Source organism: Cynocephalus volans, chromosome 2 (assembly GCF_027409185.1).
Source record: "Cynocephalus volans isolate mCynVol1 chromosome 2, mCynVol1.pri, whole genome shotgun sequence".
Classification (NCBI taxonomy): domain Eukaryota; kingdom Metazoa; phylum Chordata; class Mammalia; order Dermoptera; family Cynocephalidae; genus Cynocephalus; species Cynocephalus volans.
The window spans coordinates 167,262,222-167,285,632 of NC_084461.1; the positions used below are offsets into that span (position 1 = coordinate 167,262,222).

The window sequence follows — 23,411 nt, forward strand, 5'->3', positions numbered from 1 at the left end:
ACACCTGTGGCTTTTCTCAGGTTGGGTAGTGAGAATGTGGAATTGCTGGGCGGTAGGGTACTTTGTGCATTCTAATACAGACACAGGGTAGGGTGGGTCCTTCACTTAGGGCTTATGCAGGCCAGGGGATGTTGGCAGTGTGTGCAGACATCAAGCAGTTATTTTAAGACTTGGGCGGGGTGTAGAGTGTGCTAGTTGTGTGCTCACCAGCCCTCAGTGTCACACATGCCAGTGCCGGTTGGCAAGAAGGGTTGGTGTTGGCAAGGCCTCTTCTGGGCCCTGTAGTTCTATCTGTTCCCTGCCCCCTACCCCTTGCAGACCCCCTGAGGACTCTGTACCCCCCTGGACTCATGGTGGTTGTGGGGAGAAGGATCACAGGATGGATGAGCAGCCCATCCTGGACCCTGGATGGCACATTCCAAACCCGTTCACCCTCTGGAGAACATCACGTGTCTGTGGTTCTTCTCCAGGCCATCTTTAGAATATAAAGTGTGGCTTAAACACCCCAGCCAGAGCTGAGGCATTTGGAAGCATTTTAGTGTTCTTTAAAAACGTCCAGAACACGACCATGTTGCTGTTATTAATAGTTGATGTTAATTAGAGAAGAATGGTGTGTGCCTGACTGTTATTTACACTTCTGGCCATCGCCTCTAGCTCTCTGCAGAACTCCTGGAAAGTTGATGGTGTCAGGTCAAACCATGTACTTGGGAGCTGGTGTGGTAAGAGAGGGCATGGCTGTGTCCCTCTTGATGACAGCACCCAGGCCGGTTACAGACAGGTGCCCCCCAGCCAGGAAGAGGAGAGCCCCTTGGCAGCCTTAGACCTCACGCACGGGTCCTGACGCCTGTGTGTGACCCTCATTCATGCACTTGTCCAAACCCAGCGACGCTCCTGTCCTTCCTTCTCTGGGGTGCTCGGGTACCTCCTCCTCTGGTCTCTGCGATGTGAGCAGGGCTCCCCGTTTCTGGCTTACAGGGTTCGGGGAGCACGTGGGCGCCCCACCTCCTCTCTCCCATGTGGCAGATTCTCCCAGGGCTGGCCTGGCTGTGGTCTTTCTGGACCGAGGGGCATGGTCTCCTTGCTTGCCCCTGTCACCTGCATGTGTGGCTTGCTAGTCCTCTGGCTTTGCAGGTCATCCTTCTTGATGGGCTGTGACCAGTGTTCCCAGAGTGGACAAGTTCCTAATTTTGTAGGGGGTTGGGCAGGGTGGGCAGTATGTTTCTTTCTGTTCTGAGTACTTTTGGTGCTGGCCAAAATGTCTTTTCTTTCTGACAATCATAGAATGACAGTTCAGTTCATGGTGACATAGAAGTCCCTTCACTGGGCATGACTGTCACTACAGAGCTCTTGCATGGTTTTGATTTTTTTCTTAAATGCTCTAGGTGATGTAAAAATTGACTGTTTTCCTCTTATTTGTACTATAATCTTCCCTATGATCTTCTCATAAGTTTGACTCCTCACCACCGAGAGTCTGGTGTCTATTTTTTTGTAAGATTAATATTTTTTTTTTGTACACTTGTGCCAGGCACCATGCTCAGTATTTTTATTTTTATTTTTTTTGGTGGCTGGCTGGTACAGGGATCCGAACCCTTGAGGGTGGTCAGCATTTCATCCGCCTTCTCTCATCATTTCCTTTCTCACTCTTTCCTCTCTCGGATCTGGGGAATCATAATCTCTAGGAGGAGGAGCTTGGTGCCTCTTAAAAACCAAGGCACTTTTGAAAAAAAATTTTGTTGCCTCAAATTTATTTGGGGCTTCAGTAGTCCCAAATTATCCTTTGGGGTTGGAGCCCATGTTTTTCTCATTTGACAGGTGAGGAAACTGAGGCACAGAGAGTCGAGGTCATTTGTCCAAGGTCACGTAATTGGGAAGTTTGTGCTCCTTCGCAACCCCAATGGTTTCCCTGTGCCTCCTCTCTGATGTTTGTAAAAGGTGAAGACTGGGCTTGATATTATTCTATCTTAAGCCATTTCCTTTTCGGGCCACGGCCACCCACACCGCATTGACCTCCCAGCAACCCAAGATTTTAATAACAAGGAATCTTAATAGGTCATCTAGTCTGGCTTCTATGTGGTGCATAATTTTCTTGGCTGTCCCACGTAGTAGAAAGAGCACAGCTTTAAGAATCAGACGTATTTGAGTTCACATCTGAGTTCTGTCACTTTCTAGCTCTGTAGCCTTGGGAAAATTACTCAACCTCTCTCAATCTCAGTTTGCTCATCTGAAAAATGGAGACGATGATGGTACCTATCTCATAGATTATTTGTGGGGGATTAAATGCGATACAGTCTGTGAAATGCTTAGAAAGTCACTTTGTTAAATGTAGCTATTAGAACATTCCTAGGCCGGCCCGTGGCTCACTCGGTAGAGTGCGGTGCTGATAACACCAAGGCCATGGGTTCGGATCCTATATAGGGATGGCCGGTTTGCTCACTGGCTGAGCGTGGTGCTGACAACACCAAGCCAAGGGTTGAGATCCCCTTACCGGTCATCTTTTTTAAAAAAAAAGAACATTCCTGAAGGAACATCAGTCTTTGAAAGGCTGCGGATTACGTAGAAGTTTTCCTATTATTCTCTTGCCTGTTTGTTCTGTAATAGTTCAAATGAAGTAGTCAGATGAGGTTGGATTCCTTGTGAACATCCCTCTGCCTTTTCTGCAAAAGATTCTCATCTTCTGGGGAGCCGAACTAAGTACAGCCCACCTGCTGGCCTGCTCCAGGAGGGAGACCTGCTGCAGCCTCAGCCTCGTCCTGGGGCCAGCAGGGGCTGGCCAGGCTGGCCACCGCGGCCCAGGTGGGTGCTGATTTCATCCCTCTGCTCTCTGTGATCGATCCCCATTTATTTTGTCACTCGGGCTCAGAATGTCCTCGCTAGCAAGCACTGTCTGATTAATGCTGCCCCCCTGTCGGGAAAAGCATCTGAGGGTGGACACCCTGTGTATTGAGCCATCTCTGTTTTCGTCTTTGAGTTCATTCTTAGCCTCACAATTATTGGTGCATGAAGATTCCTTGCATGGCTTCCTCCAGAGAAAGGCACGGTTAAGGCACTTCCTTAGTGGTCTGTGCCCTGGGCAAGCCCGTCCCCCACTCTGCTCATTTTCCACTGTGTATTTAAATGATCTTTCTTCTTGGTGTCTAGATTCTCTTTACTTTAGGTTGACTTTCTGTTTTTTAGGGGAAATGTGTGTCTCCCTCAACCTCCAGTCACTCAGCAGATTTTTTTTAGATTCATAACACATTTTATTATGACATGTCAAAAACTTAAAATGGATATTCATCTAACTTGATGAGCTTAATTCTAAAAAACATCTTTTTTTTTAATCAGCTTCAGTGTCAGATTGCTGAATGTTTTTTGCATTTTCCTGAAAGAAGCAAATGCTCATTCATTCATCTCATTATAAGACACAAGTATGTGAATGTAGCTCTGGAGCACGTTAAGTGCTTTTATGTACAAGTGCTGGCTATGTGAACCAGGTGGAAGCTCAGTTAGGCCCAAAATTGAATCTTAGGCTTCTTAATATTCTGCTCAGTATATCGTCAAGAGCTGGGTCCACGTGTTGCCTATCAGCAGATGTTTAAAGGTGCCAGGATTTTGCTCTGTGGTGCCCTTTCTTGGGTTTCTGGGGAGTCAGCGCTGAAGTGCCTGGCTGTGGGTCTGCACTGGTGTGGGCCGGATCGGCTCCCAGAGGCTGGCCAGGCCCCGCCTTGGGAAGGTTTGGCAGCAGGACTTGAACCACCCTGGGCAGGGCACAAAGCCTACAATTTGGGCCAGGGGAGGAGAGCAGAGTGGGACCCGCTGCTGAAAGTGAGGTGAGCAGATGCCTGGTCACATGGGACGTGGGCAGGGGCCTGGTCATTGGCTCTGGGCTCCAGGAGCAAAGCTGTCTGACTGGTGTTGAGCACTGAATGCTGGGGTTAGTTCATTTTGGCCAATAGGCCTCTGATGGACTAGATTGGATCTCTTGTTTCCTTTGTCTTGCTGAAATCGGCTTTGTTGTAATTTCAGTTAATTAGTGGCTCATCCATGGTCAGCTTCTTGATTTACTTTAGAGCTGGTGGTGGTATTACTGTTGCTGGTGGGATATCTTTGTGCAACCTCCCCGTTCCTAGATGTCAGCTGGGCAGTGGCTGTAGACATTGAGCTGTTCATGATGTTATTTAGCTGTCACTGGTCTAAAGTAGGGAACGGGGACAGAAGCACATCTGTTGAGCTCCTCCTAGATGCTGGGCACTGCACAAGTTTATTCTCACAGCAGGTCTGTGAGGTGGGGGCTGTGCTCATCTTCACAGTTGAGGTGGGGAAACTGAGGCCCAGAGAGGGTGGCTGATGTCCCACGTGACACCGGTGGAGGTGAATGGCCACACCTCTGGCTGCACGGCCCGCTGTCTCCTGGAGAAGCACGCTGTGCACGGTGCCTGTGCTCAGCCGCTCCCGGCTATGGTGGGTGTCCATTCTGATGGGTCAGTTCTAGTGCCTCTGTGGTGTCTGGCCTTTCCCCTCATAGCCACAGCACTCCTGGGGGATCAGAAGCATTCCCACTGGTGTTGGAGGTGGGGGACACACTCTCCTGGGAGAGCAGAGCAGAGTCCCCCAGGAGAGGGGGATAGAGGGATGGGGTGGGATGCTGCCCCTTCCTGAAACAGACAGCATGTGTGGTTAATTGGGGAGTCAGAATAAAAGGAGAAATTGGATTAAAAGTTGATCTGCTGTAGCCTGGTACCTCCCTTTCCTTTCTCACCGGCCAGTCAGCCATTCTGGCCTTGGAACACCCCACTTCCGGTACCCACCTCTTCGGGTTTTAAAACATTATCAGCTACGAGAACATTCTGCTATCCCAACAGCATCTGTTTTGCATCTTGTGACTTACAACTTCCAAGACTGCAGCTCATTTCCCATTAGTTTGCATTTTGGACGGGTGGCTCCTGGAGGAGGTTTGGCATCCTGGGATGTTTTGGGGTGGCACCTTGATCTCTTCCCTCACCTGTTTATTATCTTTTCTTGTTAGTTGTCTCTGGTCTCTGGTTGACTGATCTCATCTGTGTGTGAATGGTTTCTTTAATTTTGGCTCTCGCACTCCTGGCTGGCCCCCAGACCGGGCGACACCTTTTTTGGGCACCTGCAGCCCCGATTATCCACCAGGAGGAGAGGGCGGCTGTCTTTCTGTGACCTATTGACTGCAGCCAGGAGCTCTCCCCTCCCTTCAAGCCCCACTATCTGTCCTTTTGGCATCATTAGGAAATGTGGTTATTCTTTCAAATGATTGTTGAGTTTCTGATCGTGTTTCTACTTTAACCACTTAAATGATAAAAATATATAAAGTAGAGCCTGTATTACTCTGCCTTCTTCAAGGAACGAAAACATAGGAATGCTTGCTGTCGAGTCTCAGGATTGGCACCTCGGGCACTGTCACCTAGCAGGCCAGTGCCCACTAAGGGCCTTATGCTAACTTCCTTGACTGTTAGGCTTTTAATGTTCTTGTGTCTGTGCTTCATATTTTTGGGGTGGCAGTCTTTTCTTGCCAGCTTTGCTTGTCACTGTTAAGTGCCTCCAATAGATCCCTTCTTCCCAGTGAAAATCCCACTTCCTTCCTCCAGAGCCCCCCACCCCTACCCCAACCCTGAGCCCCATCCTGCTGCCAGGTCTCCACTTGTGAAGAGAGAACTGGACCAGGGAGGACCTGGGAAAGCTGCAAATGTCACAGCTTTGTGATTTTGAGCAAATAGGGGACCAGAGGAACCTTAGTTTCCTTAGCTGTAAAAGGGTGATATAATGTCCCTTTGTATTTTATCGAGTTGCTGGGAGGTCAGGAAAGAAACGAAGCCCCCAGTCATGGGTATCAAAGTGAGTATAAACCCAAGTGCTGGTGACAATGGTGAATTCACTTGAGTTCATGTGCAGGGCTCTTACAGACTTACTCTAGGGCTGGCCAGTTGGCTCAGCTGGTTAGTGCACGGTGTTATAACACCAACATCAGGGGTTCAGATCCCCATACTGGCCAGCCACCCAAGAAAAGAAAACATAAAAAATCTTACCCTGAAAACTTCTAGAGAGGACTGTTACTTCCCTGAGGCTGTTCTCCTGGGGAAACTCGTTCCCTCCTTCTCGTCCTGGTTCTGGGTAAAATGCCAAGTCAGCAATCATCCATCTCCCCGCCTCCTTCTGGAATTCTCATGTAGTTTTAAATCAGGATTAACCCCCAGTCCCCAAGCATATATGAACTCAGCGCCGCCCACCTCTGCACCTCACACACTCATTTGTAAGCATGGCTTTAGTTACACCTGCTTCCTTATATTGTGTCCTCCACCTGTTTTTAAGGAAACACTCTCTTAGAACCGAGTTTGAATGCTGTTTAAAATTCTGCCCTTGCTTTTGATACCTCCGGCTTCATTTTAGACAAGCAGCAGGTGTTCTTTTTTACAGCACATTATTCTTGAATCTGGAGCAGTCCTCACCCCTGGGAAGATCATCTGTTCACAATCGTAAATCTGGATGGGATAAGCAAGATGTGGTCTCTGCCCTCAAAGAGCTTATAGTTTAAGGGAAACACCATCCTGTGGGCACTAGAAGAAATAGTTATAGATTCCCAAGCCCTAACTATGTGCCAAGCACCGTGCTAAGAATTGTCTTGTTTAATACAGAATAGCATGAGCACAATAGTGACAAACAGAGGGCACTGCATTTTTGAGAGCAAATGAGGAGGCAGGTGTGAAGGAAGGAAGGGCAGGTGTATTTGTTCCTGGGTAGCACTGTGAAAATGTTTTCCATTCCTGCCGGCGGTGCGAACAGAAATCTCTTTTACTTGATTGAATGGCTGTTTGCAGTCAGACCAACAAAAGTATTCGTTGATCAGGATCATTTATTATTTGCTGGAGAGAATTCACTGTAACCAGATCAGATGACCTATTTCTATGGCCCATCTGCTAGAATATGAAAACAGCAGTTATTTGGGGCCCTTCTGTTCCCTTCCATTATTCTGTTTCATCTGTTACTCACAATAATGGGAAGTCTGGACTCTCACTTACAGGGGATGCTGGAGAGAGGATTCCAGTCCTGAAAGGGAGTTGGACAGTTTTTCAAGTTCCTGTCAATCCTGGTATTCTATCACTTTAATTTTACTAGTAGTCTAAACTATTATACACTGATGCAGTGTAATCCAGTTTTAAAAACCTTCAGAAAAAGACAATAAGTAGAATGCCCTGAGATTCCAAATTGTCACTCTCTGACCCTCTGATTTAGAGCTATTGAATTGATCAGTAATATGCTCACTAATATTGTGAAAATCTTAGGTACACACCACACCTATTTTTAAAAAATGGTATAACAGGACCTGATAAATAATTTGAGAAATCTAGAAGTTTTAACTCAGGGCCTTGGATACTCTTGCTAGGGTTTCTATCCAAAGCCAGGTGGGGCTTTCTTCTCTGTCTGCGAGGAAAAGGTCCATGCGTGCTTTGCAAAGTGAGCCTTTTTTTTTTTTTTTTTAAACTTCCTTTGGGGAAGACATCTCAGGGAAAAAACAAGGCTTGAGAACCACCATGTAGCAGGTGGGTGGGTGACAATGCCTGTGACAACTTGCTTCTGCCAGGGTTCAAATGGTGACCTGCAAACCAGGAGGATCTCAGACACATTTGCTTATAATCATCAATACGCTTGCAAGTGCTCATTGCATCTGTCAACAGAGATACTGCTAAGAATTGTGAAAATGAATTGTTTAGGAATCCTGTTCTCCATGGAGTTCTGCAGTAAAATAAGAGATGTGGTTTGCTGCAAATATTTTGCCTTTGGATGAGTTTAGACTATTACACTGAAAAAATCTAAGTTAAAACATTGTAGATTTAAAAGAAAAAACTGGTAACTTTCTGATGAAAGATTAGCAATGATATGCAAAATAGTAACTCAAGAACTGAAAATTTAAACTGTTGTTCTGTGCAATGATACCCAACGGAGATTAAAAAAATACAGAAAGCTGAGGTTGAGCAGAAACCCTTGGCAGAGGGTTGATATCCTTCACCTTGAGCCATAAATTATTCATCAGAGAGGTAGCAGACAAACTTCACCCTTGTTAACTTTAAAAAGAAAACCCATTAGTTGTGCAATGAATCACTTCGTCATATGACCTGTGTCCTAGAAATGCAGTTAGGTGAGGTCTAAGGTTGCTGCAGTGTCCCTGGATGGCAGGAGAGAGCAGCCGTCATGCATGAGCGCATGCATGCGTGTACGTGTGCTGAGACATGCAGTTGTCCAGAAGCAGTCACATGGCAAATAGCAATTTGCAACTCAGAACCACAGAGAGGGTTTGTTTTACTATTCTGTCTGTTCCAGTTATTTAACTGATGGCAGATGTTCTCATTTAGGGCTATTAGCACATCAGAATATGTTTACCAAACCTGGAAAAGGGCTAACCCCTTTTGGACAATGATCAAAATACATATTCTAGGGTAGCTAGCCCCTCCAGAGTGCTTGGGAGCCCCTTAAAACTATACCAAGATGTCTTTAGTGTGGGTTTAGGCTCAAAGAATTCCATGAGTTGAGAGTACAAAATTGTAAGTGGGATTTGGCTACATGTTGAAATACAGTTATTGTTACCCTTAAATAGGTGTTTCTTGGTTTCTCTTGGCTGTTCCAGAACCAAATGGCAAATTAGGGAATGGCTGGTTTATGTGGACCATCGATAGCTCCCAAGAAAGAAACCAAAAGGGGAGAGGTTAGAAGTAGAGATCAGGGAAGAGCGATTTGAAGGCGGCTGCCGTTGACTGGTGGAGGCAAGTAGGAGGGAGGGAGGTAGGCCTACCTTGGCGCTCTGCTTCACTGCTGAACCCCCCACAGACTCTTGGTTGTGTTATCTGGAGAGCCACGTTCATAGTGGTGTAATGATTATGCTGATTAGCACAGGTGCGGCATTGAATGACACCTGGTGATACGGCCCAGCCCAGGTTAGCCTAGATTTGTGCTTTTCACTTCCGTGCCGTTAAACTCCAGTATAAACTTGGCTAAAGTTTTCTTTGTCTTTTTGGGTTGATCACATTATCCCTTTGCACCCTCTCAGAGGGCAATATGTGCAGAAAGGTCTTTCCAAACCTGAACCTCTAAATGATTAACAGTGACGTGGACCTTTGAGCAAGGTCAGATGAAAGCATTGACCTTTATTTTGTAGATGAGAGGCTAAGATGCAGGTAGAGAAGAGATGTCCAAGGAATGAAGGTGCATAAGGAAATGAAAGTGCCTGTATAGACTGGCAGGATCGGGAGCTGCTTTTTCTTTCACCAACAGAGGGGGAAAAAAACATGTTGATGAAAAGCATCATAATCGAGTGTTTTGTTTTGAGGGATCCCGCACCTATTGGAAGGGTGGTAGGCTCTTGGCCATTGACACCAGGTGCACATGACTTCAGCCCCTGGGCTGCGTGTTGGAGTTCCGTAGCCTCTGCGTCCTCACCTTTCTGTGGCTCAGCTGCCCTGTCCAAAATAAAAGACCATATGTTTATCTCAAGTTCGGAGGATTAAACTGATATACTTTATGAAAGCTAGTGCCTAGTAGGCACTTAACAAAGGCAGTTTCTCTTCCTTCTTTCTCTTCCGCTTTTAAAAATTAAGATTTGGGAGTTCTATAAATAAAACAGCTAATAAAGTGCATTTTCAGTGTTGAATTCAGCCAGTCAAAGGAGAGAGGCCAGAGACTGATGGCAAAGGCTAGGGGAGCAAGCCAGCTGTGGACAGATCCACGGCTCGGGGGGGCGGGGAAGGTGCAGGCTCACGAGGAAAGTGAAAAGTATTTATATTTAAAAGAAAAAAAAAAAAAAGGCTTACAAAAACATGGTCAGTTTGTTGGCCAAACATTTCAGGCGCCGGCAGAGGACTGGAAGCCCAAGAATTTTGGAAATACTACCCTTCTTGATTTTCAGTGGTAGAAACCCCAAACTTCCTGCTCTGGAAAGTGGGGGTGGCTAACGGGGTTTTTTTTGCCAGGAAAAGTGACATTTCTTTCTTTGGGTCGATGCTGCCATCTGATGTCTCCACGTGGCGTTGCGTCTGCGCCTCTGCATCTGTGAGCTCAAATAGAATTAGAGGGTCTGGATCTAAACCCCAGGCTTCCAGGATGCAGGGAGGTGACTAAGTTTTTAAAACTCATTTAGCTTAAGTATAGATTTTTTTTGTAGTAGTAGCGGCAAAGAATTTACTCCTTACATTTTCTTCCCTTTTTATTGTTATGGTGAAGCTTTCTGAGAGCGTGTTATTGGATGTAAAGTCACCAGCCACCTACACAGAATTCTGCATGCTGTGACACTCCGACTTTTTCCTTATCTTTTCCTTTCTGGGGAATTCAGGTGGGGATACCATGCTGTCAGATTCCAGCCACAGAGGCTCTGAGTGGAATGCTCGTGAAAACCAGCTGAATCCCTTTGCTCAGTATTTCCAACTTTGGGGCTGGCTGGTTAGCCCACTTGGTAGAGCATGGTGTTGGTAACACCAAGGTCAAGGGTTTAGATCCCCATACTGGCCAGCCGCCCACACCGGCCCTGAAAATTGCAACTTTATTGTTATCTTTTGAAATTATTCTTGCCACTCATGTTTGTTATTATAGAAATGTTCGCTAGCATGACTTGCTGGAATGGTTGGGGCGGAGGCCAGGATTCGGGAACTGTGGACGTGATGTGGGACCCAAACGAAGCCCCGAGGTACTTTTGGATGAGGTCAAATAGTAAAGGAAGTTTATAGAACTGTTCAAAGGAAGTGTGAGCTGAGAGCAGTGGGTACAGGTTTCTTCTTGATGTGAGTGTGGCCAGGGGAGGGGTGGGAGGGAGGAAGAATGTGGCCGAAGGTCTCTTGAGATGCGGAGCCTAAGAGGATGGTGGCATCAGCCTGGGAGGTCGGTCTGCCCTGGGGAAGCAGCGCTGGTGTCGAGGCTCATGGAAACCCTGGTATTTCATACCTGCCACAGCACCTGCGATGTGCACTGCACATATCCACTTCTCAACTAAATTCTAACAGAATAAATGACTAGGACGGAACAGAGGACCTGGAACAGCAGAGATTAGGCATGTGCTTGGGGGCTCAGAGTAGATGCAGCGAGGACGGCTCAGGTGCCCAGAATGCTCCGGAGAAGGAGGGCGGCCCAGCCAGGCCTGGGAGCAGGGGCAGGGGAGCTGGATCCTCTGGGAGGGATCTGCCCCTCAAGCCCTGGCACCAGCTACCTCTGTCACCATGAACCAGTCACTTAGCTCTCAGTGTTAGTGTCCTCAGGCGTGAGATGAGGAGAGTAGCATGGTTTGTTTCTGTGGGTCTTTGCAGTTCTGAAGCTAAGTGAGCTTGAGTATCTGTGTGTAGCCAACGTGTGTCCTCAAGCTTTGACCTAGTGATAGTATATCTGGGAACTTCACCTGAGCAAGCAGCTGTTGGTGCGTGTGTGCTGAGGTTCAGCTCAGAGGACGCTCAGTGCAGGCAGAGCAGCTGGACAGCAGGACACTGTAGACAGCCTTCAGGTGCAGTAACAAGGGACATGTTAAATTAGCCCTAACCCATCCATCTAAGAAAATACCATGCAGCTTCTCAATGTGGTTTGATAGAATAACATTTAACGATATGGTAAAACTTACACAGTTAAGTGAACATTCAGTTTACTGATCCCATTTTTACAGAAATAAAAGTATGTAAATACGTGTATAGAAGGAATGTGGACTGTTGTATGGGAAAAGCGGGCATCTTTGGGAGTCAGGTTTGTGAAGGGTTTTTCTTTGTGTTTCTCAGTATTTTCTAAACGTCCTACTAGGAAAGGGTATTACCTTTGTAAAAAGGAAAAATGGTGACAGTTATTTAAAAATGTTTCATTCATTTCAATGGAAACTCGCTTGCTCCTGCTGGGCACAGGGCTCCGTGCTGAAAGCTTCCTAATTCCTCCAGATGATGGATAAAGGACTCTGTGTCTCCTTTGTCTCCCCAGGGGAGCAGCAGCATGGCCAGCGTGCTGTCCCGGCGCCTTGGTAAGCGGTCCCTCCTAGGAGCCCGGGTATTGGGACCCAGTGCCTCAGACGGGCCATCGGGGGCTGCCCTGCTCTCGGAGCTGCAGGTGGAGCTGCTGGAGGGTGCCGCTCCCCAGCCCTTCCTCGCCTCTAAGGACCCTCCCTGCCAAGAGCAGCCCAAGGAAGTCCTCAAGGCTCCCGGCACCTCAGGCCTCCAACAGGTGGTCTTCCAGCCTGGGCAGAAGGTAGGTTGATCCCAACATGGGTAGGCATCTGATCTCCTGACGCTTGGGGCTGGCAAGCCAGGGGTGACCCAAGTGATGGGCCAGAAATTCTCTGGAAATGATTTGAGTGCAGACGTTTGTCCTCCAGGCACGTGGGCTCTCGGGCTGCCTGAGAGGACGTGCAGATGCAGGATGAGCAGGTGGCACAATGTTTTGGGGTGTGCAGGATCTCAGTGTGGAGCATGGCCTTACCACAGTTTCTCTTTGTCTGCAACTTTACACAACAGGGGAAAGGACCTCAGGTTTAAGAGTCAGAGAAAGTTGCATTTTCAGTGAGCTTTAGGTAGTTTAAAGAGATGAAGATGTTTATTTGGAATTCAAGTTCAATTTCCTTTTCCAGTGTCCCTCCCCTTGTGGCAGGGCCCAGTTGTCCCCTGGGTCTGATTGATCACTAGACCCAGGTGCGAGGGTTTCTCTTTCGCTGCCTTCTCAAGGGCCCATAAATAGAGACTCCATATGTCTCCCTGACAAGGTTTGTGTCCTGCAGGCCTCTTTTCCTGCAAAATGAGGCGACTCGCCAACGTTCAGGTACCCTTCATGAGAGGTCATCCTCCCCCTTCCTCTAGCTTGTCCCCCAGCTTGACGCAGCTTCTCTGAAGGGAAGAGTGCAGGGTAGGAGTAACTCAGGGCAGCAGCCGGGCATCTGCAGATATGCAGGGCCGCAGAGGACAGGCAGTGAGGATGCAGATTCCACAGAAGATCCCAGAAATCGACGTGTCCACCGTCCTTCAGTCTAGGGAGTTTATAAAGGCCCTTTATTTGTCTGTTTTTGTTGCTTATAATAAAATACCTGGAACTGGGTACTTTATAAAGAAAATGAAATTTATTGCTTACAGTTTTGGAAGCTGGGAACTCCAGAGTCCAGGGAACACATTTGGTGAAGGCCTTGGTGGTGGCAATAGTGACAGCAGGGTACCACAACTGCGAAAAAATGGGAGAGAGAGAGTTCCTTATGTGCTCTCCTTTTAAAGCCCTCAGAACCACGCCCCTGACCAACATTATTAATCCATTCTCTACTGCACGGTCCTACAATCCAATCACCTCTTCAAGGCCCCACCTTTCAATGACCATAATAGGATTTCCCACCCTCTTAACAGTCACAGTGGGGATTAAGCTTCCAATACTTGAACCGTGGGGGACACAATTCAGTTAACCCACAGCAGACCTGCTAGTCTGGGTCCTCAGGTGGGTGGCAGGTGCCTGAAACATCCGCCTGGATTAAAGATGAGTCAGAGGATTTAGTTTGTGGCAGGTGGATCCTGACTCCTGGAATGTGGGGCGCTTGAGAACTTTGGGGTGAGAAATCCGAGTGCTGACCCTGGTTGCTGTCCCTTCCTCCCCAGGTATACGTGTGGTATGGGGGTCAAGAGTGCGCAGGGCTGGTGGAGCAACACAGCTGGGCAGAGGACAAGGTGACTGTCTGGCTGTTGGACCAGAAGCTACAGATCTGCTGCAGGGCAGAGGAAGCGTGGCTGGCAGGGCTGCAGGGCCCTGGCCCCCAGGCGCCACCCCTGGAGCCTGGAGCTCAGGCGCCGGCATACAGGCCTGTCTCCAGGAACATTGACGTCCCAAAGAGGTCCGTGAGGGAGAGCCTGGGCTGGGGAGGCGTGTGGGTGGCAAGGTGTGGGCTGCCTTGTGATGGGGGAAGGGATGTGGGATTCCGAGGCATCCGGTCACCAAGGTTTTGGACAAATGGGTTACAGGGAGGGACACCCTTTTAAGAAAGCCAGAATGGGGTCTTTTCTTCCCCATAACTCTATTATGGGTGCTGTATCTCTGGTTTGGTGAAGGACTGTTTTCTCCCACATTTACGCTTACAGTAAAGTCAGCTCATAGTTCTTCATGAAGAGATGGGGAAGTCAGCTTAGATCGGGGGAGTAAGCAAATTTGTCCTGAATGGGTCAGGTAGTAAATAATTTAGGCTCTGTGGGCCAAACAATATGTGTCCAGCTACTCAGCTCTGCTGCAGTGGGGTCCACGCAGCCACAGATAAAATGTAAACACATGGACACGGTTGTGCTCCAGTAAAGCTTTATTTGTGGACCCTCTATAAAATTTCGATTTTGTATGATTTTCATGAATGGCATGTCAAAAAATATATTCTTTGATTTTTTTTTAAGCCGTTTAAAAATGTAAAACCATCCTTAACTCACAAGCCATACAAAAACAGGCATCAGGCTGTGTTGGGCCCACGGCTCATGGAACACTGACCCCTGGCTTAGATATTCGGACCATCAGTATTGAATGAAGAGTGTATTTTTTGCTATAGAATTTTATGATATGCCTTTTCTCTGAGAATATATATCCTAATTTCTATTTTGTATGCTCTGTGTACATTGATCTTTTAGATTTAAAAAGAAAATCTGCCAACCGAGATTGTTTTATGTACAAGATGTGCAGGCTGTTAAGCCCTTGTCCATCTCTCTCTCTCTGTGTTTGCCTGTGGGTGCCGCTGTTATTGACAGGAGACCCCATGAGACCAGATCACAGCAACAATATTCACGATTGTGTATTCAGTGGAATGCCAGCAAAGAATTTGTTCTTCTATTCTATGCAAATGAAAATTCAAATATCATACAAAAATAGGGGTGCTAATATGTTTAATATATGAATAGTTTTGGTGTAGCTGCTTCAAACCCAGTCACGTATTTTAGTGGACCTGAACTGTAAAAATGAATTAATCTAATCCTTTGAAGTGGACCACCTAGAAGTTTATTTCAGACTTTTTCCAATACTTCAGCATCAACTTACAGACAGTTTTAATTTTATTACTTCCAGGTGGTGTGCTGCTATATGGTTTTTTAAAAAATTATGTGTAAAATGTTATAGAACTGCTGTATAAAGCACTGAGACTTGGTGTTTCTGGTTTATTTGCTCATTGGCTTATGAAACAGGTTCTGTTGACATTCGGAAGCTGTCAGAATGCCTTGTTCTTGGAGGAGGGGAGGAAGAAATTGGTTAATCATTACCTCTTAAATTTAAATATGAGATGGGGAAAGGAGGTGACTCAAGTGCTTTTGAATTCTGGTGGCCATGTGTTATCCCCATGCTTTATTTCATAGTTCTGACCCTTCTCTCTTTCCCCCCAGATAAAACTCTCCGTTTTTTTTTTTTTTTTTTTGGTGACTGGCTGGTAGTAGGATCTGAACCCATGACTTTGTTGTTATAAGGCTGCTCTCTAACCAACTGAGCTAACAAGCCAGCCAAATTCTCCAGTTTAAGCCGCAGAGTTAGGAGTGAAGTCATAGGAGAATGATCTGCCTCAGGGTGTCAGCAGAGACCTGCTCGTCCTGGGGTTGACTGTTGTTGTAAAGGTTGTGCAGAATGAGTATTGTCCGTGAGGAATGAGGAGAGACCTCCATGTTTCACTCACCTCATGTTACTTGGGCTCTCACTGGTTGACTGGAGCGGGGTCTCAGTGGGGACAGTCCAGAAATGCGAGATGACGGCATAAAAGTAACTGGAAGTGGAGTCTCGTTCTGTGGGGACCACAGCCAGCCTTCCCAGGAAGTAAGCTTCCCCACTCACCCTCTTGCATCCAGGAAGTCGGACGCAGTGGAAATGGACGAGATGATGGCCGCCATGGTGCTGACGTCCCTGTCCTGCAGCCCCATCGTGCAGAGTCCTCCTGGGGCCGAGGCCAACTTCTCTGGTGAGCAGGCAGGGCTTCACTGGGTTCTGGGCGTGACAGAGGTCCATAAATGACATCCTCTGCTTTGAGCAGCTGATTGCTGGAATTACTGGCCTGGCAATAGGATTTCCAAGGCTCTTTTCACTGGCACCTTGGACTGGCTGAGTACCATCGAGTCAGATGCTTCCATTCTTTTTCCTCAGTTTCCTCATCTGGGGAGAGGCTTCCTGGTGTGTTGTGAAGATGATTGAGCACGGGACTGAGCCACAGTGGCCACTGGAGTAAGTTCTTCTATGGGAGTGAGGGATGCGGCACTTTGGTGGGGGCCTGAACGGGGCCAGTGGAGGAATATTTAGTTCACAAAGGTAGAGATATACTAAATAGTCCCCTAGTGGCCTCAGAAGATTCATGCCCCTGTTCCAAGTGCCTAATTCAGCTTTGTAAATTTAGTGTGGGCCTCCAGGCCAAGGACCAATACTATGACTTCAAGGCAAATTTATAAATTAAAGCAAAAATTTTCTAGTTGTCACCCCAAAATAACTTTATCTGAATACTGGGGGAAGAAGGGTTGCTGGGCATCAGTGGTTTGACGGCACTGGTAGTAAACCTGCATTGGCTTTGGAAATTTGTTATAGGGCTGGCCTACCTTACTCCCAGTGAAGAACTTTTCCAGTGGTGAGATCTGACTGAATTGCAAGCTACTTAAAAGCTTGTAGGAAAATATGGAATTAGCTCTGCGCACATACCAGGAGGAAAGTCACCTTTACAAGTGTCCCTCATGAGTAATCTCCCTAGATAGAAAGTAAATAAAAGGACAGAGAAAGCAAACTTATATACTTCACCCAAAGCCTGTGTCCAGTGACTAGGCTGCTAGTAGAAATCACTGCGCTGTGAGGGCTCCTGGCTGTGACGCCCAGGAGGACATACCTGCTGTCAGCACCCGCAAAACAAGAGGGTTCAATGTAAGTCCTCAGGAAATTCTACAGGTTTAGGAGGTCCAGGATGTTGGTCAACAGGAGGAAGATCCAGGAAAGTGTCCTAAAGAGAAAGAAGATCATGACTCCAGTTTCCATCAGGAGTGTGTGTTTATGTGTGCATGTATAATACATGTGTACACATATACACACACACACCAACAATATGGATCTCACTGATAATATGCCATAATCCTGACATCTTACATCCCTTTCTGAAAAAAATTTTTTATTGTCTGTTGAAGATTTTTGTCCATTACAATACATTTCTGATTTTATAGTTGAAGTCAGTGGAAAAATAAGGGTTCCTTGGCAGCTGATTTTCTGAAAGTATTCTGCCAAGTGAGGTGTATACAACAACCAAAAACCTTTCTCTAATCATGGATACTGTTTACACAGAAGTCACCTACTCTCTTTGGTGTCTGTTTTAGGATCGTGTACTCTGCGTGTGTGTGTGCGCGCGCGCGTGCGTGCGTGCGTGCGCTCGCACGCATGCAGAGAACAGAGGGGTTGTAAATATTTCTTAACTCTCAGTGCTGTGTGATTGCAGTGGAGTACTTTGTTTTTGTGGCATAGAATATTTTATGTTGTGTCTGTCCTAGGAAAACTTATGACCAAAGGAGGAATAGCACATGTTCACTGCATAACTTGCAAGGTCAATTTGTGATGACTCTGCTTTGTTGTATATATTTGCTTACTTTGTAGCCAATCTGCTTGTTTTAGCATTTGAGCCATTCGAGGTGGCTCCTGGGGGAAGGGCTGCTGTCTTTGTGGGTTTGCCTGTTGGCTGACCTGCCCTTTGTCCTGAGTCCCATTCACCTGGACGTAGTGTCCTGCTCCTGGCTCTGTCTCCCTGATAGGTCTCCTGTTTGGATGTGCGTGGCCCCTTGTCCTGTTGTTGGTTGTGGACTTCTGCCCTGAAGTCTCCCTTGTTTTAAGCCCATGTGTAGAGGTCACAACCTCTTGGTTTCCAGGAAGGGAAAGTGATAGCTTTGAGACATGGCAGTGATATTTGGGGAGGGGAGGGTGCTTTCTCTAGCCCATTCCTTTTGGGTGGGCTTCTGCTGGGAGGGCCCGGATTGGACACATGGGAAGCAGAGGTCTGTTCCAGGTGTCTCGGTTTGCACAGATGCAGTTTGGAATATTGAGCAGGAGGAGAGAAAGGCAGTTGGGTTTTATTCTGGCCACAAGGACTGCCGTTAGTCGATCTTGGAATCCAGAGGAGGAGGCTCTGTTGGGAGTTGGGGCTTTCAGGGATGCGTAGTTTTTTCCTCTCTTGGTGTCTCTGTGTATCAGAATTGCAGTTTCTCCTATCCTATAAATTAATCCAGATTTATGGCCTAGGAATGAGAGTCTGGATTGGGCCTGAAGCAGCCTGTGGATGGGCAGTTTAAGAACAGAAAATTCTGCACACCTGTGCCCGTCCTTCAAGTCAGATGCACCCAGGGAGCAGGCAGTTGCTTCCGGGCCATGCCAGGCACAATAGCCTCCTATCCCCGTGGGATTTTTGGAATTGCTCTCGGAGCTCGCCTTTCCTGCTCCAGACGTGTTACTTCTGGATAAAAGCAGGGGCCTCCTGGGCCGCAGCTAACTCTGGGAAACGTTGCACCCTCCTGGGAGCTCTGAGAGCTGAGTGGCTTCTTTCCATTCACAGGTTTCCATGGACTTGCCTGGGTTTAAAGGATTGAAAGGCACTCTTCAAGAAAGCTGGGCAAGATGCTCTTTAAATCGGCTTTCCATCCTCTCAGCTGTGGGAAAGTGCTTCGAGCCGTCCCTGTGCTGCCGAGTGTTCTCACTCGGGCCCAGAGGCAGGAGAGGCTCTCCCCTCCCCTGCTTTTTTAACATGTAATTAACTAGGCTCTCCTCCTGTCAACCTGTGCACAATGAAGTGGCAGTGTGCATGTGTTGGTCTGTGATGACCAGCCAGGCCGTGCAGAAACATCCACTAGGGCTGGGCACTTCCTCCAATAGAAGTTGCTGTGATGAGTGGACCCTCCCCATGTCTGCTGAAGCTCAGAAAGGAGAGGTTTTTGGTGTGTTTTTTCTTTTTTCTTTTTTTTTGCCTGGGGACAAGCCCATGAGTGTCCTCTCGTCTTCTTTCCCGGCCAGCTTCCCGTGGGGCCTGCGACCCGTGGAGGGAGGGCGGCGACGTGTCGGACAGTGGCAGCAGCACCACCAGCGGGCACTGGAGCGGGGGCAGCGGCATCTCCACGCCTTCGCCCCCGCACCCCCAGGCCAGCCCCAAGTATTTGGGGGACGCCTTTGGTTCTCCCCAGACCGATCACGGCTTTGAGACTGATCCTGACCCTTTCCTGTTGGATGAACCAGCCCCACGGAAGAGGAGGGTACGCGATGGTGTGACTGTGGTGTGGGTGTGAGCCCAGGCAGGGGGCTGATGTCCATGGGGATGGCCAGTGTGGAGGGGAGGGGAGGGGACCCCCTGGGTCCTCGATGTCCTCAGGCACCCTCCTGTTTCAGCTTATTGTGGCTGCTTCTGTGACCTTGTGATATTCCCAGGAGCCTACTCCTCCTCTTTAATGCTGGGTCCTTTTCCTTTTTGGCCCCCATCCCAGTTCCTGCCTTCTTTCCTGCATTCCTGTGGAGGCCTGTGCGTGGGAGGCCTCTTTGGGGTCTTAGCCACAGCACCAAGCACTGCTGTTGGCCGCTAGGACCATCACTTAGTACCGGGCTTTCTGGGCCCTGGTTGTCAGTTTCTCTGGTCCAGAGAACCCTTCCCTGGAGGCTTTTGTTGGGTTGGACAGAGGATGGCATCCAGCTAGGTAAGGATGAGAGAGGGGTGAGGGAGCACTTCTCCCAGTTACCTGTTCTTGCTTTTCCCCTAGAACTCCGTGAAGGTGATGTACAAGTGCCTGTGGCCAAGCTGTGGCAAAGTCCTTCGCTCCATCGTGGGCATCAAACGACATGTGAAAGCCCTCCACCTGGGGTAGGTGCTGTCTGGTTCCTCCACCCCGCTAACTCCCCACCACCCACAGCTCCGCACGCTTCAAGGAAATCTTGCCGAGAACACTACCTGGGGTCTGTCCCTGGCCGCTGTCGTGCTGTTGGGGAACTGTCCTTGCTGGGGGGGAAGGCCTTTCCAGGTCTGCGGTGGTGCTCTCGATGGCAGGGATGCTCAGTGCGTCTTGTGCATGTCTTCTTGCCTCACTGTGGGAAGCAAGACTTAGTCCTGGGTAGAAACAGGGTAATTTGGTTTACTCACTGGCGAGACCCTGTGGCCAAGATGTGCAGTGGCCAAGAACCATACTTGCTGCCCCTGGGAGACAGGTCTCCTTCAGTGCCCACTCTGGTACCAGGGCCTCCTCATTTCTTTGCAGAGCAGGGCCTAGCGCACCTCCACTCGTGGCGAGAACTGACTCGCACCCCAGGGGAGAGCACGTCTGCAGAGGCCGAGACCTGAGAGGGCTCATGGCAGTACTCAGAGGAGAGGCTGGTGTGTGTTCTGTGAGAGGACAGGCCGTAGGTGCCAGGAGAAACCATCTCCTGATGTGCGGCACATAATCCCCTGCAGCACCCATCAGGAGCGGGGCTCCTGGATGTTCTCTCAGGCTCCTTTCCTGACTTGCCAGGTGGCCCCAACAATCACTTCCCTCCTGTGACTCAGTTTCCCTGGGGTCCCTATACTGACCACATCTGCCTGCCATGCAGGGACACTGTGGACTCTGACCAGTTCAAGCGGGAGGAGGATTTCTACTACACAGAGGTGCAGATGAAGGAGGAATCTGCTGCTGCCACCGCGGGCACCTCTGCCCCCAGGACTCCCACTGCCGAGCCACCTCCCACCCCCAGTGTGACCAGCCTGCCCTCGGCCACTCTTCCACCAGCTCCGCCCAAAGCCCAGTCCTCCGGCCCGGAGCACCCTGGCCTGGAGTCCTCCCTGCCCTCGGGTGCTCTCAGCAAGTCGGCTCCTGGCTCCTTCTGGCACATTCAGGCTGACCATGCCTACCAGGTATGGGGTGCAGGCTGGTGTCTGACTGGTTGCTGGTTAGCCTGATCACAGGCCACTGACCACCCTGACAGAGGCTGAGCCCTTTGGCTACATTGCTAATCTCCCCTACAAAGAAGGAAAAGAAAACTGATTTCACTCTCAGTAAATGTGGGAATTCCCAGAGTTCTACATCAGTAACTGTCGTGAGTGGTCACTAGAAATCTAGCTGAACCCCTAGGTAGCCAGGTTGATGGATTTGGGCTCGGGAATTGTCACATTGCCACTTACAGGAGGGGATGGAATAGTGTAGCTGGGCTTCCTAGAGCGAGTCTCCCTGTGTTACAGTAGCAAACAATCCAGCACGTGTGTTTTGAATACCTGCTGTGTGTCAGGACTGGGCTAAGTAAGCTTTTCAGATACAATAAGACAAGTCCCAGCCCTTGTGGAGTGCATGGTTTAGCTGGAGGGAGAAATCACATGTAATTATGATTGATTATAACAAGTAGTCAAGATACTACTTCCGACAAGCACGAGAAAGTGTTGTGGGTACAGGAGGGACCAAGCTGTTTTGCCGCGTGGTTGGGAAAGTTGTCACAGAGGGGGTGATGTTTAGGATGGGCTTTACTGCACATGGTAGCTACTCAACGAACGTGCGGCTTGCTGTGTGCTGGTGTCTCGTAAAATCCTTTGGTGCCTATCGCTTGGTTTTATCGGACTTTGGGCCGACTTGCAAGTTAGTAATTAAGAAGCAGTGCCCGCCATCAGAAAGCCTTTACCGAACGAGCCAGCTCTCCTCGTTAGAATGAGTGGCCACTTAGCTACGTCATGTTTGGCCACCTTCCAGCCTAGCGGGCCTTGAGGGGCCCAGGCAGTGGCTGGGTTTTCAGAAGGAGACTTAAACCTGGGTATTCATGACGATGTTGCAACTTCAGGTAGGTGCCCAGGGATGCCATCTCTCATCCCAGACTCAGAGGGCTTGTGGACTTCTTTTGGCAACTGCCCGTAGCATGTTTTTGGTGGGTGATCCAGCTGTGAAGTGAATCTGCTGTAGTAGTTTACGTCGTGAGGCTAGCTCGTAAACCCGCTCTCAGAGGGTTCCAGATCAAGGATGTAGCCTTGCACTAAGAGACTACTTCAAAGAGTTGGCTACTCTGACTTTGCTCTTGGGAACATTAATCCGGTGTGTCCTGATATGTCCCAGTCATCTCCCTTCCATGTTGAGGTGCCTCCCGCTGCGGAAATCACAGGGCTCACGGGCAGGCTCTGGCCACTGCCTGAGCTGGAACCCAGGCCAACTCCCCCCTTGTCTCCCGCAGGCGCTGCCGTCCTTTCAGATCCCCGTCTCTCCACACATCTACACCAGTGTCAGCTGGGCTGCCGCCCCCTCGGCCGCCTGCTCCCTCTCTACGGTGAGTATGCCCATCTCTCTGCCCACCAGCTCTCCTGGGGCCTGGAACAAGCTGAGGGCTCTTCCACATACTGTCAGGCCTGGAGGCCGTCCCCCTGGCCATGGAGGGGGTTGCTGCCATGTCCCTGGCCCCCAGATTTCTGAAGGTCTGCGTGTTTTCCCTTCCTCTGCCCTGCCCTCCCCTCCCCTGGTAGTCATGGCCCCTCTCAGAAGGTAGAAGGAGGGTGCTTCCAGAGGAGTGCCCAGATCAAGCAGGTTTCCTGCCAACAAAATCACTGGGCAAGCTTGGGGTGTCAGTGACCTATTTAGCCCTGAATGTCTGTGGTGCTTGTTCTGGTTTTAATGCTGAGAGGAGAGGAAGGGAGAGAGTGTGGGGAAGTCAGAGGGGAAGAGGGTGTCAGACGACAGGAGTGTGCAGAGGCTGTGCAGGCTGGGCCGGGGATCTCCAGGCCACTGTGGACGAGCACTTTAGGTAGCAGTATCTCCTGCAGGGGGGTGCAACACATTCTAAAACCTAGTTGCAAGAAGGTACCACTGAGGCAGTGGGATGCCTGCCTTTGTTCCACGTTTAGTAACTGTCTAAATGCCCTGCAGGGAGCAGCCCTGAAGGTGGCCAGGTCAGGTGGCTACCCTGCCCTTGGGCTCTGCTTGATCCTGAGTGTGGCTTAGAGGCCTGCCCCTCACTCTCCAGCCTCCCCCGCACCTGGCCCTGCTGCCAGGGCACCCCCCCTGGAGTGTCCTCCCTAAGGACCCCTGCATCTGGGCAGGCTCTGGGTCCCAGCAGCACAGGGAGGGGCTGGAGAACGTGGCCCACTGTCCTCAGGATGGCCCTCATGCTCACGGTGTACACTGATGGCTCCTCTCCCCGTGTCCAGGTCCGGAGCCGGTCGCTCAGCTTCAGTGAGCCCCCACAGCCACCACCTGCAGTGAAATCTCACCTGATCGTCACGTCTCCCCCTCGGGCCCAGAGCAGCGCCAGGTGAGACTCTTTTGTTGTGTCCTGACTTCTGGTATATCTCCTCTGCCTGCACTGGTGGCATGGATGCTGAGTCCACCCAACTATGGTCGCCAGGGTTCATCCCCAGAGGGGAGCCTGGTTGGAGGACACACCAGTAGGGTGGCTTCGGTCCTCTGAGCCCCTGGGTCACTGGCTTCCGTGGGGACCCACCCCTTCCAGTCTCTGCTTGTTCACTCTGCCTGTTGGTCCTCCAG

General features: G+C 49.3%; 1 protein-coding gene across 2 annotated transcripts in view; it reads left to right on the forward strand.

Annotated features, from left to right (window-relative positions):
* ZNF395 (zinc finger protein 395) overlaps nt 1–23,411 on the forward strand; it is a 36,410-nt gene that overhangs the window by 9,991 nt on the left and 3,008 nt on the right. For both annotated transcript variants that reach the window (XM_063086010.1, XM_063086011.1), the window contains exons 2-9: nt 11,938–12,201; nt 13,584–13,816; nt 15,783–15,892; nt 18,955–19,190; nt 19,689–19,789; nt 20,512–20,812; nt 22,108–22,200; nt 23,075–23,178. In XM_063086010.1, coding sequence (XP_062942080.1) covers nt 11,950–12,201; nt 13,584–13,816; nt 15,783–15,892; nt 18,955–19,190; nt 19,689–19,789; nt 20,512–20,812; nt 22,108–22,200; nt 23,075–23,178 — 1,430 coding nt within the window. In that variant the 5' untranslated portion in view covers nt 11,938–11,949. The remainder of the gene's footprint in view (nt 1–11,937; nt 12,202–13,583; nt 13,817–15,782; nt 15,893–18,954; nt 19,191–19,688; nt 19,790–20,511; nt 20,813–22,107; nt 22,201–23,074; nt 23,179–23,411) is intronic.